The following is a 19800-nucleotide window of genomic DNA, read 5'->3' as shown; positions in this document are numbered from 1 at the left end:
TTGTCAAATTGATAATTGCCACAAAATAATGTCTCATAAATAACTTTTTCTGAGAACTTAAAAATGTCAATATGCACGAAAACGTTAATCTTATGCATATTTTCAACGCCCACTAACTCGAAAGTTAATTTAGAGACTCAATTCAACAAATGTTTTTTTAAGAGCTGCATTTCAAAACGGTGTTGTTCGTTCTTCATTATTGTTTTTCATTTGGTGTATTCAATTATGTATGTAATTTATGTGACGGTGACGGTTTATAACATAACGAACATGTATTTAAAACGTGAGTTTTGAAAACAATTATTCCAGTCAGTTTACTTGAAATAACTATTCTATCAGAATAGGTAACAAAATATGGCTCAATTGATCGGAACCATCGGGTGGCTGTGGGTGTTCATAAATGTCCTTCCAGATGTATTCCACCTGATCAGCAATCGGCGGATTCTCTACAATATGCTGAGGGTCTTGAAAAAAGCAAAAGGTTTCTTGCGGAACTTTTATTATTATAATCATTATTATTCATAAAATATGTCAATTTATATCTATGTATTATTTATATATTTAAAAACTTTCTAGTTAGGCATTTGTGATACATTAGTCAGGTTATCACAAACAATGCTAATTTATACCCATCGACTTTTTTTGTAATACCAAAAAAATTTCAATTAGTGATTTCTTTGAGTCGAAACGTTGAAATGAAAACCTTTCAACGCTATCTTGAAGGGTTTTCTACTTTTTAATGTATTCCTAAAAATAACCTCGAACGATAATTATAACGTTAGTGGTGAAATTTGGTTTTTTTCCATCTCTGTAACTAAACGGACTTTCTTAAATTTCAAAATGTCATTATAATGATCTCAAAAATGGGCAACTTTTTCCTAATTTAACTGATTTCGAATCCCCCTTTCAGATTTTCACATACTGGCCCTCCTTATCTTGAATATAGAGCTTACTTTTTGGGTCTGTGGAATTTTGACAAACATAATAAAAATCTGTTACGTTTCAAGATATATTGTCGTTATTATACAAGTTTTATCTACATAAATGCATCAATAAATCTTAACTACTTTCTGTAAAAGGCTGGGAGCTCTCATCATTATCAGACATATTACTGTCTGATGCGTACTGTCAGGTGGCAGTATTCTGTTTATTCTTCTGTTTATAGGCAATAACATACCGTTGCACAACATAATGTGGAGGACTGTATCCTTCTTGATATGTGGGGTCCTCAAATAACAATTCATACTCATCAATAAGTGTTGCAGGTGGCTTATTCACTAAAGCCTTGTAGAAACAAGTTGTCTGGGGAAACAGAGCCATCACTGAAATGATTGAACATCAATCAATCTATCAAAATATACTTTATTGTCGAAAAAACTCTTGTTTTGTTGAAAAAGTAGAATATACACGCACAGAAATAAAATTCATGCAAAATACACACAATTATGTAAAATATAAATAAAGTAAAATAAAAATAAAATTGTTATATAAACAAGCAGTATATAAACATATACATTTATCAATTATACATTTTATTCGATAGAATAAGTGTCAATAAATAAATAAAATATCAATCATAAAATATTATTTGAATATTTTGTCAATTTTACGACTTATAATTCAACAGTCTAATCGAGTATGCTATTACAGTACCCGCAATAAATTACAGATAACAGTTCACAATTTCACTGGAAGTTATCATTGTAAAATTCTTGCAAACTATAATAGGATCTGCTCGAGAGAAGTTTTTTTGTGTATTTTCTAAAGCTGTCAATACTATCGTGGCTATTTCTAAAATGAGACGGTAAGTGGTTATACATTTTAACACCGTTATAGAAAATGGAGTCCTTTACTAGGGATGAAGAAGGCAATGGTAATTTAAAATTATTTTTAGATTTTAGGCGAGTGCTATGACACGAAGAAATATATTAAAATTTTGACCTATGTTTGTGTATAAGACACGCAGTTTCTATTACAAAGAGAGCCACAACTGTCAATATATTTTTCTTTGCAAATAACTGCCTACATGAATTGTGCGGTCCTAGTTTGAACACATATATAATGGCTCTCTTTTGCAGTATAAGTACTGAATCTAGCAGACTAGAGTTACATAGCCCCCAGAAAGGAATGGCATATCTTAGTTGAAATTCAATTATTGCATAATATGCGTTCATAGCCGTGGCAGTACCAAGTTCCCTTGAAATAATTCTCATTGCATAGCACCCTGAGAAGGTTTTATTCTTCAATTGGTTGATGTGTGCTTCAAACTTCAATTTACTGTCAATATAAAGGCCCAAAAATGTTGTGCAATCTTTAATTTCAATCTTCTCATTTTCTACAGGCATATCTTCTAGAGTACATTTGAAAGTTACTATATTTGTTTTTTTATATTAAGAGAGAGAAGATTCGAGTCGCACCAGGACTTGATTACATTAATGTCTCTGATTATCTTATTATTAAGATCTTCAACAGTTTTACTATGCCATGAAATGGTAGTGTCGTATGCAAATAACATGGTTATTACTGGAGTTTTTTCCCAACACCAAATTGTTATTTTTAACACCTCGAAACGTGTTTCGATCACCAAGTAATCATCTTCAAAGAGGAAGATCAAAACTGATTCCACCAAAGGTTCCAAACAGTGCATCATAAGTAAATAACATGGTGGTTGGTTGGTAGCCAGTAGGTTATAACAGAACCATAAAAACCACTGAAACCACAACATAAAAAAGTGGTCGCTATAGTGAAACAGATACACCGGCAGTTTTGGAGCACATTCTATCAGAAAGCATTCATGGCATTGCCATGAATGCCCAAATGCGAATTCTAGATTAAACCAGATAGTATTATCTGCGACTATACAGGAAGATCATTTGAATCCATAAACATACAAATTATTTCAACTGTTAGGAAGAAAGTTTCAATAGCAATAAAACATGGATATTGGCACTTCGGAACACACAGATTTTTCAATAACTCAAAAAGTGTTGGATCATGCAGTTAAAAAAACAGGCGGAATCCGACTTTCAGTCCCATTATTAATGCAAAAAGGTCAGGACCACTAAGAAACTCGAAAACAGCAAATGAATGCAACCATTTTGAAGTTTCAATTCATCATATTATGTGGAAGGAAACGAACGAGGAACGAAAATTGTGTCCGAATAACTAACATGAGAAAAAACTAATGAATCACACATTTTTTTCTGAGGAGTAGAGATCTTTAGATTAGCATACTCCTTTCTTGAGTATTTAAAAATATGTTAACCAGCTATCGCACCCCTACGAACGACAACCCTCAGAAGTCGAAATTTGTGCGAGCTAAGGACTAACGAGGTCTTACCTTTCAACGTGTGATTCCTAACACGAGTTGGACGATACCAAGTGAAAATCGATCGTTCAGTCTGCGGCTTGAACCATCAACAGACACATCGGCAGATTAACTGAGCGAACAAAGCACCCACGTCCAACCGCCTGGCTACCAGCCAGTAACATGCTCTTTGAACTCCAAAGTTGTGTCAATAATCAGCTCAAAGCTTTTAATGAAATATTTCATAAATAAATATCTCATCATGAGCCTAACATTATCTTCTCAGCCATTGTTTTGAAAATAATATTACCAAAGAGGTGAATTAGCGCAGTGGGAGCGCGGCCGACTCACGACCGAAAGGTCCCTAGTTATGCCAAAACAGATAGTTATTTTTCCTTTTTTAAAAGATTAGATGAGTTTCTATGTGACATACCTATGTAAATAATATTTACAAATTGAATTAGTTGTAACATACCTAAAGTTCCTTGGGGAAATAGTGCCTGAGGATCGGTTTCTGGATTAGCTCTCATTAATGGTAATGGTATTACTCTTCGTCTGCTGAGCGTATGCCTTCCCTTCTGATTCTGTTCTTTTAGAATGTCATCAATTTCATATTTACTGGTGGTATTATTATAACTGACCACTTCTGCTAAAATCCAGTTTTCCCCATCTCCTGAATCTTTCACCAAAGCTGCCACCATATCACCAACCTAAAATTTCAACTGTTAGTTCATTTCAAACTTGATCAATAACAAATAATACCCTAGCAATATAATTCGGGTCTGCTGGAACTGCTCCACATAGTGGAGGTGGTTTTTCACCTATTTTTCCAACATACAAAGGCAAGGTCTGTGCTGAACTCGATAACATTTTCATCCATATTCCCTTCCTGATGGATTCTTTGTTTGAAGCAATTCTAGACTGAAAAGGAAATACAAATTCATACACTACAAACATTAGTGAATATTCAGTTTTCTGCTTTGCATTGATTTTTGAAAAATTTTCAATTAGATCCATATTTTTGTTGTCTGATCACGAACGAATCTGAAATCAAAACTTGGCACTTCCATCTAATTTTGGAGATACAGCTTCTCAAAAGTGAATAACTGACTATTTCAGAAACTTACTTTTGATAATAAAAACTCATGCTGCGGAACATTATTTATTTACAACTTCCATGGAAAATGTTTAATTTTCCTTGAAATGTATCTTTTCCAGCAATTAAATACTATAATAAACAAAATTATATATGAATCTAAATGACATTTTTTACAAGGAACTTTTTCCTAGGTTCTGTTGGCAGTGTTATGGCTCCCGAAAAGATAAGGAATACCACCTTCTTTTCCTTTATTTAAAATGACACTTCCACAATGTATTCAATGTTTATAGTTGTAATTGTATTGATTACAACAAATTGTATTTATCAGTCTAAACAACTGAACATTTTGATATACTGAAATGAGAAGTAGATCGCAACGATATCATTACTAGCTATTTCTTTCTAATCAGGTACAAACAGGGGGATCGCAAACATGAAACAGTTCTTTAACAATAATATAACACCAAACTAACCATGTGTGAAAGCTATTTTCCGGGTTTTTTGCCATGGTCTGCAGGGTTTTATGTCTGACGTTTCGTCTACTACTGCGGTAGACATTATCAAAGGCGATGTGGTTGTTCCTGTTGTTTCGAATGCACTAACTACAATGCTGGTATTTGACTCTGGTTTTATATTATATTTATTGTGTACCTGAAAGGATAGGTGGCCAGATTTTATTATTGTTGATTGCCTCTTCTTTTCTATTGAAATTATCCCTGTCTTTTTGAATGTCTATTGCTTCTCTATATACTCTTGGATAGTGATTTTGAGTTTTATCGAGTATTACGGTATCTTTGAATGAAACAATGCGAGTGTCTTCTTTGTCGGGAGCATTTTTGACTATAGCTGATTTGTCAGTTTGTCCGATTGGACAATTTCTCTTGTGTTCAGAGAGACGAGTACCCATACTTTTTCTCATAGTTCCAATGTAGATCGACCCTGGGTGTTGCTAAAGGTTCTCTGGGGTCCTTAGCTGACCTTAGACTTTGACTGATAGTTTTTGTTGGCCTAAATATAGCTTTCACATAGTTATCTCCGGCCGTGAAAGTTTACATTCTTTGATCACTAACCATGATCACTAACACTAGCAATTGTGTATGTTCAATATAATTTTCGATAAAATGGATGTTTTGTACAATTAAGGACTTATATAAATAAATATAACATAAATTCTATTAAAGTGATATCATATAGAACATGATTCTAAAAAAGTAATTATTTTCATTTAATTTTTATCATTCAGAGGAATGCTATGAAACACAAAACAACTCTCCCTCAGCACTTTTTTTTGAAACTCTTATTAGATGATTCAAATATTCTACAATTGTATATCATGGAAATAGACACATCTGTTCTTGTCATAACGTCACTATATAAAAAGCATTCATACAGCTAATTAATTTCAATCCCAGATTTAGAAAAGTCCTTCAATTGAGAAGGAAATATATCTTTAATCATAGATTAGTTCATGCATCATGTTAACATTTTTGTGAAAGTTTTCATAGATGTACGAGGTTTAGCATGTTCAGTTTGTTGGTGAGAGGCATAAAAGTTAGAAGTGTTTTTTGACGATTATCTGCTATCGGAAAAAATGGATCAAACAATTTACATCAAATTTTGAAAAGATGAAAATGTTGAGAAAGTGATGAAAATTGTCGAATCATCAAATCACCACTAGAGAAGTTTCTGAGGATATCGGCACATGGGTTGGCTCATGTCATGCAATTTTTTCGTAAATTTTGAGCATGAAGCACGTGACAGAAAAGTTTGTTTCATATTTGCTGAATTTTTACCAAAAAAAAACCGTCGCATGAGCATCGCTCAGGAATTGAATGATATCAACAGCAATCCAGATTTGCTTAAATCGGTCATAACTGGTGACGAATCATGAGTCTATAGTTATGACATCGAAACCAAAGTTCAGTCATTCCAATGGAAGAGCCCAGGATACCAAAAAAACGCACACCAAGTTCAATCAAATGCCAATGTTTTGCTCACTGTTTTGTTCGTTTACCGTGACATAGTGCATCAGGAGTTCTTGCCATATGGACATACGGTCAATAAGGAGTATTATCTTGAAAACGTCTGGTATTGTGGAAAAACAATTCATGGCTTTTACATCACGATATTGCACCTGCTCACTTTTCATTGCTTGTTCGTAATTTTTTGGCCAAAAACAACACAGTAATCATGCCTCAGCCACCGTATTCACCAGATTTACCCCCCTGCGAACTTTTCCTGTTCCCAAGATTGACGACACCCAAGAAAGGACAGCTTTTTGCGACGATTAAGGAGGTAAAAACTGAATCGCTGAGAGAGCTCAAAGATATATCAAAGTGCTTATAAGAACTGCTTCGAGGATTGGAAAAAACGTTGGCACAAGTGTATTATATTTGAGGAGGACTACGTTGAAGGAAACGAAATAGAAATTGTTGAATAAATAAATATTTTTGAGAAAAATTATAATTCACCTGGTATGTAATGAGGTTTGTTTTTCCAGAAACTAAAACCTCCTGAAAAATATTTCTCTTTCGGTTAATTCTTTTTAAATTTTAACCTTTTAGTCATTTTGAAGTAGATTGGAGCACGAGTGAACAAAGGTGCATAATGCTAATTAAAATTGTTTCAGAAACCAGGGCAACCAATTAAAACGAATATTTTCCACACAAATTATTACAGTAAAAACATTTCCTTCGATTCAAAACTTACCTGAATTCTTCGTTCATTTTTGATATTCCGAATTTCTGTGATTTTTTGAAGAGCTTTCCTTATGACCTCTTCCTCCTGTTCTCCTTGTAGAATTGCTGTTTTATAAAGAGATTTCAATTTCTAAAAGGAAAAGTTAAATCAATCAAATCTTTATTCATCGATGTGAGAAATTCAAAACTATACCACTTTGAAAGAATAGTTCAAAGTATTCTTAGGTTCTTTTTGTTTGCACTATTCTTGTTCCGGATCTGTTATTACCGACACAAGTTATTTGCTCTTGCTTCTCAGTTAAATTACATCCAGCAGAGCAAGCATATAACTTCTGTCTGGAATAACTCGATCTGGGTGTCAACAAAACACAACATTTATATGGTATAAGGACACAAATCGATAAGAATATTTTCAACTCCTAGAAGGTCCCAGCTCAAATAGGACACAAGGCAATTGCAATTTGAGTAAATGAGCACAAAAAGATTTTAGATGTTTTTAAAAAACTCAAACTAGCTACTTATATCTCAAAAATAGGTTGACAAAAAATAAAATGTATTATATTTCTGAGTCAATAAAAAAGCACATAGATATGTGCCAAGTTTCATCCAAATCTGATATAGTAAGGTACAATTGGTTTCTTGATTTGATAGGAAATTATTCTTCAATGTCTTTGAGAGCGACAAAGGGTGCCTTTGAAATGAGTCTTCATCAAGAAAACTCCAAGAAATTGAACTCTTTATATTTACGTTAATATTTAATCAAAGGCTCCTCATAAGTTCTTTTTACCTGTGAACTTTGTCCCGGTTTTTCATCTTGAGCATACCTCTGAAGAGATATGATACCTTGTTCACTCTGATGGCGTTTCTTCTCAATTTCATGAACGAGTTGTTGAAGGGACTTCAAACGCTCTTGTACTTGTTGTGCGGCCGCCGCATCTGCGGTAAACGGCATTATTGTGTGTTGGATTGTAACTGCCAGAAATGACGATCTATCTTTATAGCACAATACCAAGATATAAAGACTAGCAGAAATAAAATCTGTGCTTAAAAGAAATCAAAATTATAATATTTCTTTTTTGGAATGACTGAATTCAACTCACAGAATTGCACAGAAGTATAGGTGAAATTTTAATTCTAATAATGTTGAATAACATTTATTTTTCTGATTTACGAATCAAGAAAAAACATCTATATTCAAAACGTCAAACTGACACTAACAGTCAGTCTGTTACATAGGTTAAGAACACAAAGCAGGTATAAATATAGGTGTTCTCTGGTTATGGAATGGTCCACACGGTTGCCATATTTACAAACGTTTTCTTCAGCTTCTAATAATGGAAATAACCAGAATTGCCAACAGTAGCGGAATTCCGATATCGTAGCGGAATTTACTCGACGGTAGCGGCGTAGCGCCTTTGAACATAAAGTAGTGGAATTTTCTTCATTCAATCATTATTGAAAAAAATATAGAAGAAGACGAGGCAATGGACAGCATCCGACGCTGACAGCTGACAAATTGAATAATTCAATGCAGTCAATACGTTATAGTCTTAGTACCTGAGGCCATTACATGATGAAAGAGAAGAAGAATAATTTTGGATATTTTCATTACTATCATTAACTATATAACCTCCAATATCTTGGAACTAAAAGTCTCGAGTGGAAATGGAAGATATTTCATTTGACTGGAGCTCGAGCGAAAGAGCTACCTACCGCAGTTGAAATTGATGAAAACTGGACATGTTCAAAAAAATACAAAAGTCTCGAAAACTAACTTTTTCTCAACATTGGTTGTCTGATTCCAACTTGAAAGGATGGATCAGACCTGTCGCGAATGATCGTTCAAAAGTTCAGTGGGACTATACGTACGTGAACGAATAAATATTTATTTTTACTTTTCAAAATCATTATTTCGAATTAAGAAATATTTGGTCGAGACGACAGCTTTCAAAAATTAACTGCTGTCAATTCAGAAAATTAGGTTTCATCTACTGTTGCTCGATTGAAAATTAGCATAATCCTGATTCTGACTCAACTCTGAGGATTCTGACAATAAGTGACAGTTCAGTTTTGTGGTATCTGAACGGTACCAAACTACAAACTGTAAGTTCTGTGGTACTCAATCTTAAATAGGGCGCATGAGCGAACTGATTGCGTCAGATATACAATTGTAGCGGAATATGAAATAGTGTAGCGAAATTTTGGTTCTTGTGTATCGACTTTATATCTTTATAGTTCATCCAGTTGGCAAGACTGGAAATAACCTTAATAATCTTAATATAGATAAAAATCAGTTGAATTGTTCATTTATTGGGTATTGGGTGGTGTTCATTTTCTGGTTCGTTGATTCTACTTATTAATTGCAGAGAAAGAAAGCAATTCGCCAGTAGAGAGATATTTCGGCTTAATAAAAAACATTGTCTTAGACGGAAGAAAAAACAAAAAATGTAGCAGAGTTAGGTATCTGAAAAATTAGGGAATAATATATACATTATTGTTTGTAAAGAGATTGTTTTGGATATTCAAGTCCAGAAAATGTACCCGAAATAAAAAGATTGATGCAGTAGTTTTGAAACAGTGTGAAAAGTGAAAAAAACCTGAACATATTTCGAAAAGAACTTCATGTCTCAATATTAAAAAAATATGGATGTCACTTCTGAGAAATGTTTATATTGTAATGAAGGCCATCTTGATACAACTGTGAAATGGGTTCAGTGTGATATGGATCCATTTGCAATGCGGAAATATCGATCTAAAAGACTAAGATAACTCTTTCTATTGCAGAAAATGTGACGACAAAAATAAATCATACAAATCAACAAAAATAAAACAGATTTGCAAAAAAAACTGCCAACATTTTCTACAGACACTTAGCGCTATTGATTCGCAGAACCTGGAAATGAGATCAAGAAATTCACAAATTTATTTTGAGGAAAAATAGAAAAGGATTACTGTATCTATTTTTGGATTAGTTCATAAGACACATCAGAAAAAAACGTACGCAAGTGTTCCTAAAGTTCCAGCCATACGGTATGGTATTGAGAATGAGCCAACTGCTTTAGGTGAATACACCAAAGTTACCAAGAATAAGGTTTTTTGTCTCTAGGCTTCGCATTCATCCAGAGTTTCCTTACTTGGCCTGTTCTCCAGATGGTCTCGTTGGATTCACAAGGTATTGTGAAGGTAAAATGCCTGTATTCTATAAGAGATTGTACAGCTCAAGAAGCCTTTCTTTTAAATAAAGTTAAATATCTTACTACTCAAGGCCACCTCAAAAGACTAACAATTACTATTTTCAGATTCAGGGCAGGTTGGAAAATGTGACTTGATAATTTACAGTATGAAGAATCTTTTCTTTACTAGAATATTAAGAGATAAAAGATCTAGACACTAATGAAATCAAAATTAGCGTCATTTAATTTAATTTTAATTTTTTTAACAGAAATGTTTTTGCACGAAAAAATAAGTTTTTGATAACGAGCAGCAAGTGGGAAGTTTTTTCCAATATATACAATATAGTTCTATTTCCTATTCTAATGGTTTAGTTATTCTATTATAAACTCTAACAATACACTTATATGACCATAATCCGTTTCATAATGATATCCATTATGATACAGACTTTTCATAACGATACAGATTATCACCAATAATTTTTCAATCAAGAATCCTGTTCCTTTGTTTGTCCTAGATTCTAACCTAAGTAACTAATTGCTTTATTTGTCAAAATCAGTTTTCATATTACCTACCTATATTATCAAAATGTCTGAAAACAGCGATATATATATATATATATATATATATATATATATATATATATATATATATATATATATATATATAATATATATATATATATATATATAGAAAAGGATTACTGTATCTATTTTTGACAACCGCACAATTGTGCGGTTGGCTCCTGTTGGTGGCTCCGTGTATTTGTATTTCTATCTTTTGGTAACCAAGTGTTGCCCATCCTCACACTTGGCTGCACCATACTGATGATGGGCCAAAAGCCCGAAACACGTGTCTATGGTTTGCCACTTTCATGAGTGCTATGTCCGATATTAACTTCTCTTTCTATATAATATATATATATATATATATATATATATATATATATATATAATATATATATATATATATATATATATATATATATATATATATATATATATATATATATATAATATATTAAAGCTGCAGAACAACGTCGTCGAACTTTAGCGACATCTTCATCTTCCGATATTCTATTTGATGAACTTACAACAGTCCTATCAGTCAACAGAAATTTTTTGCAGATACTCACAACAAATCTCGGTTCATTTCAATGTTGAAGGATAAGTTTATTGGCGAAAATATATTGGTTAAACAGGCTAATAACGATGCCGACGTACTGATTATTGAAACAGCTATAGAGCAATTTAATTTGACAAATACAACTATTGTTGTTGGTGAAGTTGTAGACGTGCTCGTACTTCTTACTGCTCGAACTCCACCTGAAAAAACTATTTTCTTTCTAAAGCCAGGAAAAGCTCAAAGTCAAACCGAAATATATTCGTCAAAAAGTTTATCTACTTTTGCAAAGAGTCAAAATCATGTACTATTTTTACACGCGATAACTGGCTGTGAAACGACGTCTGCATTTTACAGGAGGGGTAAAGCAAAATGTTTTGAAAAACAAGATAAAGTTCATGTGCTGAAGTTTTGAAAAAAAGTATTCGATTCAACAAGAAATTATCAACAACGGATTAGTCTCACATCGTTTTTCTTAAAAACCATGGAGAGACTATGTGAGCGGTACATAAGAGATGAATCACTAGTTTACAACCCACTTCATCCGGGAAGGTCTACTGATTCGGCCCTTCACCATGTGGTTGGCAGCATCGAGAGTTCATTGGACAACACAGAATCCACCCTGGGTATATATTCATAAATATCGAGGGAGCGTTTGATAAAACAACCTTTCCAACAATTACCCAGCAACTACACTTCAGGAATGTACTCCTGGTAGTAGGAGAATGGATACTCAAGATGCTCTCTAGTAGAGCAATGAGTAATAATGTAGAAGACATCACAGTGAAAAAACTGGTCATGAGGGGATGTCCACAGGAGAGGTCTTATTACCCCTTCTCTGGAGCATAGTTCTGGATATCCTGACTAATCACCTTAACAAAAATGGATTCTACACAATTGCATTCGCAGATGACATAGTTATCTTGCAGACCAGCAAATTTGTAAACACACTGTGCGATAGAGCACAGGATGAGCTCAAATTGATAGAAACATGGTGTAAGGAACACTCACTGTCGATCAATCCCAGAAAACTGAGATTGTCCTTTTCACCAGGAAAAGAAGTTTATCGGGCTTAAAACCACCCGAAATCTTCAAAAGTAAAATAAACTTCCCTGAAGAGGTAAAATACCTTGGTACTATCATCGACAGGAAGCTAATATGGAACTCTCATCTACAGAGCAGAGCAAAAAGAGCATACGTGGCTTATGAGCAATGCAGGGGACAATGGGACATGCATGGGGTCTTTCAGCCCGTGTGGTCACCTGGATCTATACTGCAATAATAACACCTTTGTTAACGTATGGAGCCATTGCATGGGGACTGAAAGTTCTACAAGCAACGCCCATCCAAAAATTATATCAAATACAGCGAATGGCTTGTTTAAACATCACAGGAGCCATGAGAACAAAACCAACCGCGGCAATGAAGTTAATCACGGTCTGACCCCTCTGGATCTGTACGTTAAGGAGGTTGCGTTAATGGCCATGGTACGATTGCGCACGGCAGGTGTAAACTTCGAAATAGGAATGGGTCTATTGAGGCTGGGCCTATGGCGTGAAGCGCTTACTGCGCAACCTCTGCTGCAGGCAACAAGCGATGCAATTGAACCCAGATTTGTGTTTCATAAACCCTACAAAATACAAATTAAGCAGAACATATAGTCAGATGATACAAAGCAATACGGATTTATACAGACGGCTCAAAAACCAAAGAAGGCTCAGGGTGTGGAGTGTACTCCAGATCACTGATGAGCCTTAGAATTAAGTGAGGAATAGGAAGAAATAGCAGCGTGGTCCAAACAGAACTGGCTGGTATCTCAATCACCACAAAAGAAATAACCAGGAAAGGAATTTCTGGCCAAAACAAAATAATCTGCACTGGCAGCAGACAAGCCCTATTAGCCTTGAACAGACAACGTATAACCTCAGGGCTGGTACTAGAGTGTCACCAAGATTTAGCCAAAGCCTCGGTAGATAATAACAATTTCTTGAGGGGTTTAAAGGTACGACAGGAGTAAAAGTAATCGCATTGCCGACTCTTCAGCCAAGGAAGCGGCTGGACTAAGAATTTTAGGACCCAGTGGCGCTGATGGCCCTATGGCCTGATGACTTCGACAATTGTGGAACTAGTCAAATGTTACACCCATGCTCAATCCTTAAAGAGTTGGGATGTTATCGAAGGATGTAATCTTGCCAGGATCACCTTGGGCGACCCTGGGAAGCTGACGCCAAAGAAATATCTGGCAATTACCAGGAAAAATCTACGCCTAACAGTAGGATTTCTGACTGGCCACTGTCAACTAAGGAAACACCTCCATAATATGGGGCTAGTCGACACACCTCTATGCAGGATATGTGAACAAGAAGATAGACTGTCAGGCATGTCCTGTGCGAGTGCCCGGAGTTATCGTCAATAAGAGAGTGTGTGTTCGGCGATTCTTGGCCTACACCTGCCGATATAAAGGAGATTTCTCCCAGTGACCTGTCCACCTTCATGGAAAGGACAGGATGGACGATGACCTAGGAGGACAACTTCTTAGGAGGATGTACAATGGGTCACCTAAGTGCTGTGGGCTTAAACTTGTTATGTTTTGTTTTGTATCGGAGTGGTTAAATAATAACGCCAAGGTTTGGACACTTGTTGACTTTAATGTAATAATAAATACTTTTTGCATCAATCAGTATATACATCCAATGTAGGCCATTCAGTACTGGCCGGCTCGCAATATTCATTGACCGTTTAGGGACGACCACCGAAGTGCGACGTTGTCAACTCAATTGTGAATACCAAATGTTAAATATGTAACAACACTCACCCTCCCTGCTCTACAGATACAGAGAAACTATTTTCTTTCTAAAGTCAGGAAAAGCTCAAAGTCAAACCGAAATATATTCGTCAAAAATTTATCTACTTTTTCAAAGAGTCAAAATCATGTTCTATTTTCACACGCAATAACTGGCTGTGATACGACGTCTGCATTTTACAGGAGGGGTAAAGCAACAATCTTTAAATTGTTTGAAAAACAAGATTTAGTTCAATGTGCTGAAGTTTTCAAAAAAAGTAATTCGACTCAACAAGAAATTATCCCCAACGGGATTCAAAGCTCCGAAAAAAAAACACCTGCTTAGATAAATATCGATATGCATGTTCGGTAAAAAACACTAAAAATAAGAAACAGGTGCAATCAGCTTGTCTTTCTCCAACCTCAGTTGCTGCTAATCAACATCTTTTCCGGTATATTACCAAGTTCAAGTGTGGTTTGGTTATCAGCTAGACCCAAAAGACTGGGGTTGGAAGTTGGTCGACAATGCATTAGAACCTATTAAGACTTTACTCCCACCTGCGCCGGAAAAACTGCTGAAAACAATTTTTTGCAACTGTAAAAAGGGATGCAGCGCTAAATGTGGTTGTAAAAAAGTTGGACTGTTGTGTTCTCTGGCATGTACACATTGTCAAGGCTAGTCATGTTCTAATGCTGAATCGTCAATAGTGGAGGATTCGACATTTGAAACCAACGAGGAAACATGCGATACATCACTTTTGACGCAGTTTACCTACACCCAGGATAAACAACAAGAAGAAGAAGACCAAGAAGAAGAACGACAAGAAGAAGTATTTGAAGGTTATGACTCAGATGAATACATTTTTACATTTTTTCAATTTCAATCGCTTTTATAATTTCCAACCCTTCCTAATATATTTTATTATGCAACTTTCAAATTTGACAGAATCATAACAGACATGTGGAATAGGCCTACTGAGAAAACCACGTTAAAAAAACGCGCTAAGTACACTACATCATAGGTGGCGTGGAAACGTATGCATATAATGACGATTACAACTTTTACAACTTTTTGACTCGTCGTATCTCTGAAACGGTGGCTCTAAGAAAAAAAAGTATCGATACAATTTTTGTAGGGAATTTTATGATCTAAATTTTATTTGAGGTTATTTTATGATAGAACTTACCGTTTCCTGAAAATCATGAAAAACCAATTTTTTTCGAGATTTTTGACCTTTGACCTCAAAAAAATTGTTTTCCAGGCATCGCAATCATTCAGAATTTCGAAATCTTATTTTCAACTATTTTGAACAATTACACGCGTTTACAGCTTGTTGTAAATGTATGTACCTTTCAATGTCTAGATTGACCGGATTAAGCGGGTGCTTACGATTTACAAGAGATTCTACATCAGGGTTGAAACTTGAAAGCTTCAAACGCAGGTCACTTTTCACACAAAGCATATTTCTTTATTCATTTTTTGAATATACCAAGGTGGAGAATGTCCTCTCACACAAATATGTGGTTGAAAATCTCGTCAGCTCTTTTTGAGGCTATGCTCGAAAGAATTGGATACTTTACCCTAGCCTTTATCCAAAATGGGAAAAACAATTCAAAAGTATTAAGTGTTTTCAATCTATTCCCGCGATTCACACAAATAGCCCCGACTCGTAGTTTGGGAACCATTGGTCTAGAAGTTATGACTTTTCCAATAGATTCGTTGACATCCGGTATATCCACCGATACGACGCAGTAGCATATTTTTGAAAAAAATATGTTTAAAATATGTTTTTTTTCCGTTAACCAGCTATCGCACCCTTACGAACGGCAACCCTCAGAAGTCGAAACTTGAGCGAACTAAGGACTAAAGAGCTCTTACCTTTTAACGTATGATTCCTAACACGGCTGCGATAGCAAATGAACATCGAGCGTTCAGCCTAGGGCTTGAACCATCGACTCGCAAATCGGCCGATTGACAATGAACAAAGCATCCACGTCGAACCGCCCGGCTACCGAACGACCACGTGCTACATAACCAGAATCTTGGCACCCATGCGTGATGAGTAAACAACAGTGTACGCTCCTATCAGTATTGCATCTTCAGAAAAGAAGATGTGTCAAATTAATTCAAAGTACTGATTCTTTGCCCTCAGGCAAACTAAGGTGAGGTCAAATATATCACAAGATATTTTGAATTGACATTTTTGAATTAAAGATCGCTTACTGACATCTTCTATTTTCTACTATGAAAATGTATCACTATGTTCTAGAACTGAAATGAACATATTCATTTTCATATTACACTAGAAGGCCGTATATTTTAGCTGATACCACTATTGCTATCTCGAAAACTGAACAAAAGTTGCCTATTTAGGGATGCAACACACTGGTATTATCATATCTATAAAATCATCAACGGTTTCTGAGATATTTGCAAAAAACTGAAAATGACAAATTTTATTTTTTTTTGCTCTACCGCCTCCATTTTCAATCATTTCATAAAATGACAAACAAACTTTTTGCTTTATTTCACGTGCTTTGTAATCTGGGTGAACTCATTTTTCAATGCAACGTTTTCTTCATTGAATTCCATCATCAATGTATTTTTTAAATACGGACCTGTATATTTTTTTAAACATTTTCGTAGTCATTATAATCACAAATTCGTTGACATATCACAACATTGTATTTCTCGACATTTCTTCCCGAAACCACATCATCACTATTCTTTTTAACTTTTTTTATTCAATGAGAAATCAAATATCAAACTATTATTGTAACACATAGTTAACAGTATCGTTAATACATCACTTCGAAAAAAAGACAGTTGCCAAAGAAAATGTAACGAAATAATAAATGATAGAAAATAAACACCATAACCGAATGTCTCACGTTACATTTTTTAAGTTACCGTCTCACGCGATATCGCATCAAATGTTCAAATCGTCTTTCATCACACAATAGTGTGCTTGTGGCAGTTCTTTAACATCTGTGGAATGATACCGATGCAGGCACTCCTTATTGAATCTTTCAATTCTTCAATATTTTCAAAATTTGTTCTGAATACTTGATATTTTATGAAGTCCCACAACGAAAAATCTAGTAGAGAAAGGTCCGGTGGCCATTCAATAGGACCATTATTTTCTATCCACCTTCCTGTAGTTGTATTGAGGAAATCTCTGCAGATTCTCCTGCGATGTGGGGAGCTCCGTCGTGTTGAAAACACTCTTTTTCCTATGAGGCTAAGTGGCAAATCTTCTAATAACTCAATTTGAGTCCCTGATAAGAAATCCAAGTATAATTCTACGGTCAGAGATGTTTCAAAAGAGTGGGGCTATTAATTTTATTATCAAGAACACCAAGCCATACGTATATTCCTGTTGAACCATCCGTTATTGGTAAATGTACTTTCATCACACCACAATTTTTATTTTTACAAACATTATCTTGGCGAAATGTTTTAATGAGCCATCTACAAAAAACTTTTCTCCTGTTGAAGTCCGTTAAACGAAAATGATGAACTTTCCTGACTCGATAAGGCTTGAATTTATTTGTCTTCAAAATTTTCCGTACAGACGTAGTGGATATGGCCGAATTATGAGCAATCTCTCTCAGAGATAATTCCTTGTTCTCAATTTTTTTATTTTCCATTATTGTGAATATTCTTTGAACTCACCTAAAACGCCAATTTCATTATCACCACCACATTCAGTAACCGTACATTTTCTTTCGGAGGGATTTTCAAAAGATCCATAATTCCGTAAAGTATTTTCGATTCGTTGAAAATATCTATGATTAGGTTGTCGTCGTTCAGGATATAATTCCTAATACATTGCCAGAGATTTGGTAGCATTCCTCAAACATCTCGAATATACAAAAAGCATATCCACTTTTTCGTCATTGGAAAAAATCATGTTTCTCCCTTAAAATCACTCAACGATTTGAATAACTTTTATTTTGTGTGTGACAATTAACATTCACATTCATGTATTTCATGGCTTACTTCAAAAAAGAAATATCGCTTATCATGTTTCACGTGAAAATCATCTGACTTTTTAAATACAGTATTTTTATACAGTACGATGCAAATATATGGAATAAATTCGATATTCACAAAAGGAGCGTCTTTCGGAAGAAATCCAAAAACAGGTCAACTTTAATTTTTGACGGCCCATCTCATGATATTCATATGAAAGACGTTTCGTCACCAGTGTTGGCGTGATGACGTAATCGACAATTTTTTAAATGCAAACAGGGGTCATGTGGCACCTCATTCAAAAGGTCTACTAGTCGTCTATTCAACGTATAATGTTTTCAATATGTATTAATACAGGGTCAACCGAAATTATGTATTCAGAAGACTGGAATTACAAATAATAGTAATTCGTTGAACCAAATAATGCTATGCACCGCCACTGAGAATAAAGTATCGTACTGTCTTCTATTGTTTTTGTTGATTAGAAAAAAGAAATGGTGATAAAAGTCCTACACTCTACTTGAGATTAGTCAATGTCATTGAAGTGAAGTATCATTGAAGCGGTTGACATTATTTCTAGAAAAATATTTAAATCACTTATAATCTGGCAATGAAAGTAACAGAAACCCAAAGAATCGAAATTTTAATTATGATTGCTGTGGAGATAAAGTAAGGACTCAGGCAGAAGTTCGTGATTTATTCAATGCGAAATACCCCAACCGAGAACCCGTTTCTCAATCAACAATAAGTAAAATTGAGAAAAAGTTTCGAGAAACGGCCATGTTAAAGATCTCCCTAAAAGTGGTAGAAAATCAATTTCAGAAGTCCAAAAACTTGATGTGGTACTTGCGTTCCAAGAAAACCCCCATACCAGCACGAGGCAAGTCGCACTGGATAATAATTTATACCAATCGACTGTTGTTATAGTGTTGAAAAAAGAAAAGTGGCATTCGTATAAAGTTCAGCTGGTCCAAGAACTGTTAGAAGATGACTTTGACAGAAGAGTCGAATTTGCGAAATCATGATGGATCGCTCGCACAGAGATCGGAGTTTCATACAAAATATAATATTTTCAGATGAAGCTACTTTTATGCTCAACGGTCACGTAAACCGTCAGACTTATCGATACTGGGCAAGAGAAAATCCACATTGGATGGAGGAGCATAGCACACAATATCCACAAAAAGTGAATGTTTGGGCCGGAATTTTGAACAACCAGATAATAGGACCATACTTTTTTGAGGAAAGCGTTACTGGTGCTCGGTATCTACACTTTCTTCAAGATTATCTGATGCCACAGCTGAATCAGCTATTTCCAAATAGAAATGATTTGTGGTTCCAGCAGGATGGGGCGCCCCCACACTACGCCGTTGATGTACGAACCTACCTGGATATTGTTTTTCCGAGGAAAGTGGATAGGAAAAAAGGGCCGATCGAATGGCCACCAAGGTCTCCGGATTTGACCCTGTTAGACTTTTTTTATCGGATACTTGAAGAGTAAAGTTTACCAAATCAACCAAATGATTTAGAAGAGTTTAAGGAACGCATCAGAGCGGAGATTGCACAAATTACCCCCGAAGTTCTCGGAAACGTTAGAAATGAATTCAGTGCCCGGCTTTCACATTGCATCATAGCTGAAGG

At 35.1% G+C, this 19800-nt stretch overlaps 1 protein-coding gene across 2 annotated transcripts; it reads right to left on the bottom strand.

Moving 5' to 3' along the window:
• Positions 1 to 995: 995 nt before the first annotated feature.
• LOC111514647 (SAGA-associated factor 29) lies at positions 996 to 8361 on the bottom strand. 2 transcript variants are annotated; one of them, XM_074178387.1, is made up of 6 exons: positions 8206 to 8361; positions 7893 to 8143; positions 7116 to 7235; positions 4070 to 4228; positions 3783 to 4017; positions 996 to 1322 (listed from the first exon to the last, which is right to left on the bottom strand). In XM_074178387.1, exons 2-6 carry the CDS (start codon positions 8055 to 8057, stop codon positions 1129 to 1131), a joined length of 873 nt encoding a protein of 290 aa, XP_074034488.1. In that variant the 5' UTR covers positions 8058 to 8143; positions 8206 to 8361; the 3' UTR covers positions 996 to 1128. The 2 variants fall into 2 exon arrangements, with proteins under 2 accessions (XP_074034488.1, XP_074034489.1); XM_074178388.1 differs by having other exon boundaries at positions 7893 to 8148; positions 8206 to 8346.
• Positions 8362 to 19800: the final 11439 nt, after the last annotated feature.

Source organism: Leptinotarsa decemlineata, unplaced genomic scaffold (genome assembly GCF_025532065.1).
Source record: "Leptinotarsa decemlineata unplaced genomic scaffold, Ldec_3_MD MMD2_tig00003736_RagTag_RagTag, whole genome shotgun sequence".
NCBI classification, from domain to species: domain Eukaryota; kingdom Metazoa; phylum Arthropoda; class Insecta; order Coleoptera; family Chrysomelidae; genus Leptinotarsa; species Leptinotarsa decemlineata.
The sequence above is the reverse complement of the archived record's forward strand: the minus strand, read 5'-3'. Positions and strand labels throughout refer to the sequence as shown.